The sequence below is a fragment of the Gracilinanus agilis genome, chromosome 1 (genome assembly GCF_016433145.1).
Source record: "Gracilinanus agilis isolate LMUSP501 chromosome 1, AgileGrace, whole genome shotgun sequence".
NCBI classification, from domain to species: Eukaryota; Metazoa; Chordata; class Mammalia; order Didelphimorphia; family Didelphidae; genus Gracilinanus; species Gracilinanus agilis.
Window position 1 is genome coordinate 271,803,889 of NC_058130.1, and position 7,333 is coordinate 271,811,221.

General features: G+C 43.6%; 1 protein-coding gene across 2 annotated transcripts in view; it reads left to right on the top strand.

The window, feature by feature from the left end:
- The window catches only part of MIEF2 (mitochondrial elongation factor 2), a 7,716-nt gene extending 836 nt beyond the window's left edge, over positions 1–6,880 (top strand). Inside the window, exons 2-3 of one of the 2 annotated variants that reach the window (XM_044657580.1) lie at positions 2,250–2,427; positions 4,670–6,880. In XM_044657580.1, coding sequence (XP_044513515.1) covers positions 2,250–2,427; positions 4,670–5,733 — 1,242 coding nt within the window. In that variant the 3' untranslated portion in view covers positions 5,734–6,880. The remainder of the gene's footprint in view (positions 1–2,249; positions 2,428–4,669) is intronic. The other variant, XM_044657581.1, reaches the window with a different exon arrangement.
- The last annotated feature ends 453 nt before the right edge of the window (positions 6,881–7,333 follow it).

Below are 7,333 nucleotides of genomic sequence, written 5' to 3' on the forward strand. Positions count from 1 at the left end.
ATATATATATATATATATGTTTGTTTGTTTTATGTGATCTCTCAGCTCTCTCCCTAAAGGGTTAAGGACATTTGGGAGAATGGGCTTTTAAACAGTTCAAAATCTGGTAAGCTTGGATGATCTAGATTTCTTAATTCTGGTAGAACATAGGGCCAGTGGGGCTGAAATTTAAGATCTTTTCACAGACTAGAGGGCCACAGATCTTGGGTGTGTACCTGCCTTTGACCAGAGTGAGATTGTGGCCCATTCAGTGAAAATCTATTCCCTCTTTTGGAGAACATTCAGAACACAACTTGATGCCCCACTGTAAGTAATGTGATAATTGAACCAGAACTTTTCTGTCCTAAAGTACTCATCCCTTCCAGTGAGGCTGTTATTGCTAAAAAACATCTTCAGAGTGAATTTATTTTCTAGTTTTTGGGGGGTTGGAGGAGGTTTTTTTGATTTTGGAGTTATCCTATATAGATGGGAAGACCATTTTTCTCATTTTTCCACCCACACTCAGTTATCACTTGAGTAAAAGTCTGGGGGAAGAAGAGAATCATCACTGAGCCAGCACAAACACAGGCTTAGTACTTAATATAGCTCAGTAGGGCCCCCTGGCCCTTCCTCTTATAGGTCACCTTCTCTCAGGGCTACTTATTCTGGCAGATGTCCTTGTGCTCAGAGCAAGTGTAGCAATGCTAAGCATTTGGTGCCTCTAATTTCATTCCTGACCTTCTGCCAAAGTCTGACTGGGTGGTGAGGCTGGGAATAGGTCTTAGTTTAGGGACTTGTCTCAGAAAAGGTGTCAGGAGTAGGGAAGATGAGCCCCAGAATCAAAGAAGGGCCTAATTTTAGAAATCCAGCTGTTGGTGATGGCTCTACCCTCAGCATCTATCATAGGGTCTAGCTGAATGGATCTCCCCTTTTTCCTTCCTTGGCTTTGTCTACCAGAATCAGGCAGGGTTATCTTGCTGATGGGGGAAAGAAATGTTGAGAGAGGAGAAAAGCAGTGCCCCCTTTATGTCCTGCTTCTAGTTCTAACATTGCTGCTAATGTTTATGGAACCTCATCTCTAATGGAATGTGGCCATTTGAGAATCATTGGTCACCAAGGGCTGAGACTAAATTTTCAGGTTCTTAGATGAAAGGAGATTAGTCATTAGTCTAGGAATCCAGTTCCTTCCAGAGCTAATTGACTCTTCCATTGTTGCTCTATAGGAGCCCTACCCCCTGTGGAGATTCTAGGGCTGATTACTTACCCATTAGAACACAATACTAATGGGGCCAGACCATCTCTGTTCCAGTGCCTGTATGGCAAGGCCATTGTCACAAATGAGGTCAGACCCAATGGTATAGGTAGCAAGCCCATCCCTGCAATTGGAGAGACAACTCAAAATATATCATTCTCTGAGCATCCTTCTCATACAGAAGGTAAGAGGGTTTTTCAGCCACTGCTGGCATCATAGAAAAGGAAAATGATTATGTACTAAAAATATACGGTTTTAGAGCCATCCTATATCTTCCATTTATTTTACCTTTGAGACTCTGGGAAAATCCCTTAACTCTCTAAATCTCTTTTCTTGTCTGTAAGATGAAGGGTTGGGGCTAGGGAGCCTCTGATGTCTCTGAGTCTCAATTGGCTCACACTTCCTAGCTTTATGACCCTGGATAAGTCACTTAACTCCATTGCCTAGCCCTTGCCACTCTTCTTTCTTAGAACTGATACTAAGGGTTTTAAAATGAATCACAGCTGTCCTCATTTTATCCTCATTCAAGATTCAGATGAGCTAAGTTGGTTAGCTCCAGGGGAAATCCATTTTGAAGGAGATCAGAAATCTGGGCCCCTTACCTCCTGGGCTAGATTGAAGCAGATAGGTGGAATTGTGGATCCTGTTGGACTTGAAAATCAGACAAACTTGAAGTAAGGCCTGCCTAGTTGTGTGACTCTGCGCAAGTCATTTCCCTTCTTAGCCTAAGAATTTAATTTAATTTCTCATCCATAAAATAGGGATGATAATTAGCACAATTTCATGAAGTTGTAAGGATCAAGTGAGATAACTATATCAAGCACTTTATAAACCATAAGGCACACATATCACTCACTCATTCTGTATATGTTAGCTATGATTATTATCAGTAACAGTGGTGTTAACCAGTTCAAAGGGAATAACAACTTTAAAAAGTTGTTCCATTGCCTTGGTGGTAATGAGTCTTCAGAGATGAGATGCTGACTGCCTTTTTCTGACTCTGTCATCTGCCCTTCAGCTCATCGACCGTGCTACTAGCCCGCCTGACAAGGATGATGGCAAAGAAGAGCAGAAGTCCATTGAGGAAAGCTGGCAGGAGTTGAGTTTGCTCAAGGCTTCCACGAGACGGCCAAAGCAGAGGCGAGATGACCTGAGCCAGCCTCTGCCTTCTTCTGCCCAGGCCCCCCATGTCCCAGGTTGGTTCTGACTCCTTCCCAAATATCCCTTTGCTTTATTCCTTCTTATCAGATTGTGGCCTTCAGGCCAGGAAACAAGAATGAGGTGGGTGTTCTTGGATCAGGTGGCCAGGGGCATTGAAGGTCGTAGGAAATCAGCTGAGAAGAACCTCTGAGATCATTCTCACTCTTTGTGAAGTTGAGTGCAGGCAAGTTGTTCACTGAATCTGTTTTCTAATCTTTAAAATAGGGGTTTTGCCTACCTTGTGAAGTTGCTTAAAAGGATTGAATTTTTAAGTAATTCATGTTTATGAATTTATGAAACCTCTTTCAAGTTTACAAATTGAATGCTTTCAAACACCTTTCTGAGATTATTTCTCTCTTTCTTCTGAATTCTTTTTTATTTTAAAACTCTTAACCTTCTGTCTTAAAATCAATACTGTGTATTGGTTCTAAGGCAGAAGACTGGTAAGGGATGGGCAATTAAGTGACTTGTCCAGGATCACCCAGCTAAGAAGTGACTGAGGTCAGATTTAAACCTAGGTCTTCCTAGGCCTGGGTCTCTAACCATTGAGTCACCTGGCTCCTCCTTCTGAATATTTGTAGGAGTTGCCATATAGACTCAGATCCAGTGATTTTGGTCTCAAGATCCTTTCATACTTTTTTTATTTATTTTTTTTAAACCCTTACCTTCCATCTTGGAGTCAATACTGAGTATTGGCTCCAAGGCAGAAGATTGGTAAGGGGGGGGAAGCTAGGTAGCTCAGTGGATTGAGAGTCAGGCCTAGAGACGGGAGGTTCTAGGTTCAAATCCAGCCTCAGACACTTCCCAGCTGTGTGACCCTGGGCAAGTCACTTGACCCCCATTGCCCACCCTTACCACTCTTCCACCAAGGAGCCAATACAAAGAAGTTAAGGGTTAAAAAAAAATAAAAAAAGAAGAAGAAGAGTGGTAAGGGTAGACAATGGGGGTCAAGTGACTTGCCCAGGATCACACAGCTGGGAAGTGTCTGAGGCCAGATTTGAACCTAGGACCTCCCGTCTCTAGGCCTGGCTCTTAATCCACTGAGCTACCCAGTTGCCCCCTTTCATACTTTTTTAGAGGAACACTCCTCACCCCTCAAAGAGCTTCTGTTTATGTGGGTTAGAACTATCAATATTTACTAGATTAGGAACTAAGATGTTTTGATAGCATTACTATTACTGTTTGGATCTTGTGGATTCCCTGGGACTCTTCAAAGCTAGACTGTAGTGTTTCCAATGTAGATAAGGAAAGGGATCTTCAGTCCATCTTAGCCTACAGTCTTCCCAGGGGATTCCAGCAGGGGTCTTTCTTGTCTCTTCCACTGACAGGATAGTATTGTGCAAATTACTTTTTTTTTTTATCAATTTGTTTGTTTATTACATTAAAACTCCTAGGTCTCTCCCTCCCTCACCTCCTTCATACTAGAAAAGGCATCATTTGACCAGAAAAAAAAGGGTATATAAACTGTGTCTTTCATGGTTCTGTTGATCAGTTTTTTCTCTGAAAGTGGACATTCACTAGTTACTTTTTTTTTCTTTTAAGCTCTTACCTTCCATTTTAGAATCCTAAGTATTGGTTCCAAGGCAGAAGAGTAGTTAGGGATAGGCAATTGGAGTAAAGAGAATAGCCCAGGGTCACATAGCTAGGAAGTGGCTGAGACCAGATTTGAACCCAGGACCTCCCTTCTGTGTCCCTGGCTCTCTATCCACGGAGCCACCTAGCTGTCCCCATAAATTATTCTTTAAGCATTAATTAATTAATGTAGCTGTGTATAATGGTCTTTTGGTTCTACTTATTTTAGTTTTCATAATTTCATGATTTTTAAAATTAACCTGCTCATCATTTCATGATTATGGTACAGTAATATACTGTATCATATACTGTATCATATACTGTATCATATGCCACAACTTGTTCAACCATGCAGGTTACTCTGTTTGTAAAATAATATCATTGCCCCTTTCATACTTCTTGTCTTGTTAGGGTTCTGAATTCTCAGAACTCTTGCTTTTGAAAAGTGAAAGGGTCTTGATTTTTTTTTTGAGACCAGGTATTAATTTCTGTTCTACAGATTAATAAACAGATAGAAGAAAAATAGTTTGGGGTTGGATCTTGTTCTTCCATCCTGTATTTTGTCAGTGGTGTCATGGTCAGGATGGGATGTGTGTGGTTTAAGGGCCCTTTTTCATTTTTGGAGTGCACAACCTCTGATTTGTCCCTTTTCCTCTCTTTCTGTAGAACCAGAACTATCCAGAGAGCCTGCGGCTGTGACTGTGTCCAAACTCCTCAGCCCCAACCCCCCACCACCATTATGCCTTACACTGCAAGAGAGACTCCTCACATACTATCAGAACCACGTGGTAGTCTCTGAGTCTGACATCACCCTGGCCACCCAGCTGGCTGGTGACATTGCTCAGGAGCTGCAGAGTTACTTACATGTTAAGTTCCCAGAGCTGCCTTTTGGGGACCTGTCTCTAAGCAGCCCCCTGCACGATGGGCTGGAGGCCGTGGCCGCTGACCGCACGTGCCTTCTGGTGCCACTGGTGCTAGAGCCCAACCTGTGGAACTTCATCCCCGGAGAAGACACCATTGCTAACGACCCTTACTACTGGGTGATTCGAAGGACTGAGTTGGAATACTTTCCCCGAGGGAGTAGCCCCTGGGACCGATTCATGGTAGGTGGCTACCTCTCCTCCAGCGTTATTCTCGAGGTGCTCCGCAAGGTCCTGGTGGGCTCTGTTAACTGGCCAGCCATTGGCAGCATGATGGATTGCCTCATCCGCCCCGGGGTGGCCTCAGAGGAGCTCCTGCTGGATGTTCAGCACGACCAACTGGAGCTAAGCATTGCTATCTTCCCCACTGCAGCAAGTGAGGAGCGGTCCCTGCTGGCCAAGCCCCAGGAAGGATTGTTGGAAAACCTGTGGCAGCAGGACTTCTACCAAGCAGAGACCTCTAAGCTGCAGGAGCTGGATAGTGCAGATTCTGGTGTCCGACGCCTCTGTCTCCAGCTCCTGCAGGGCATCTGCAAGCACCATCCCTCCCTGAATAGGCTGGGCATAAACCACTTGGCAGAGGTCATCCTCCATCTCAGTGAGACAGAGACAGACTGGGCCGAGGATTCCTTAGCAGATCGATTCCAGCAGGTGATCACGGAGCTGATCGGCTACCTGGAGGAGGGGTCCCTTCCCTGCTATTTTAATCAGCACATCAATCTATTCAGCAGTTTGCAGGAATGGGAGATAGATGACATGGGCTTTGCCCTGTATAATGCTGTGACAGCACCTGAGCTCTTGCTAGCATAGACACAAAGGATTAATGAAATGTGATCTTGGAAGATTTTTAAAAATGCTTAGCTCCTTCAGCTCTGGAGGTCTAAGGGGACAGGTAAAGAGCATTTCTCTTATGTTCTAGCCAGCCGGCACGAGGTGGACACTTTGGAGAATAAAAAGAGGGTACATTTCTTAAGCACACTGAGTTGACAACTTCTTGGGTGTGGATTGGAACCACCTTAGGGCTCTCTGCCTCAGAGCTCAAAGTCAGCCAAATCCAAATCAGCCAAATGGTGACCAGACCACCACCTCTCTTCACTTGATTCCTCTCCCTTAGGAAAGACAAAGCTTTGAGTCTTGGACTGAACAGCCTCTCTCTCTTAGGTGGCAGGCAAGAGCCAGAGGACAGAAGATATCCTCCTCCCATACTGTAAACCCAAATGTGTACTCGGCCCTTTGGGACCACAGTGCAACTGTCTTTGGGTTGGCCACAAAATGTCACCAGCACTGAACTGATTACATGAAAATCCTGAATGATGGGAGGGGGAAGGAAGTTAGACTGACCCAGGAGAAAATTATTTATTTGCACCAATGGTCCATTTATGTTAGTGATTGCTGCTCTAAATTTTCTGGTGACAGTAAAGATAGAGTATAATTTGTCTAACTGGGCAAGGAGTTTAAAGCATCTAAGCCTCTCTGAAGGAAGTAAACATTTTACTGTTTGACCATTTTATGTAGTTTTTCTTTTGCTTAAAAGACTCTTCTGCCCAGTTTTGGCCTGCCTGCGGGTGATCTCCTCTTCCTTCAGATAGAGCTTTCTCCAGTGGGATTTGTATGCTATGAGATGACCCCCTAACCAGGAGAGCTGAAGTCTTTGATGCTGTGTATCTTACCTTTGGTAAAGAAGTGTTTTCTAGTGGCTGCTATTAGATTAACAATCAGTTTTCAAAGAGGCCTCGTTTTCAGAACCAGGCTGTTTGTGTGCCAAAATGTATTGTTCACAACTAATGTGTGACTCCTTCCAGTTGGGCAGAGTTGGGTTTTGGTCATCATAGGGGGAGATTTTTTTTTCTGGAGTACTTGAATTGCCTGCCATCTTAATGTCTTTGATCTCCCCCTGCTGGAAGAAGTCAATTTCTCAAAAGATTGTGATGGAGAATAAAGCAGAAAAAGAACCTCATTTGTATATAAGTGAATTGTTTTTCCATGCAAGCATTTATCGTTACCAAATTACTGCTATCCAGACTACAAAGTGGGAAAGAGAATTGCTTTGCCTCAGTTTTCCAGATGAGGAAAGGAGAGAGTTTTAGACAAGGCAATCTCTTTAAGTTCCGTTTCAGCTTTGATTTCCTCTTAAAGTCTTGGCCGAATGAAATGAAAGTTGAGTCCATTATACCTGAATTTTTTTTGGTCTTACAAGGACCTAGCAAAGCTTACAATTCTCTGGGCATTGAGAATCCAAGGTAAGTCACCTACGTGCCAAAATGAGGCATCTGATTAGGCAAGGATAACACACTTTACAAACGGGAAAGCTATGATACAATTGTCTTACCCAAGATTACATGGCATTTCAGTAGCAAGGGCAAAGTGTAGAGGTCATTTCTTCCTGTTGCAAATAACTGGAGTAAGGTTC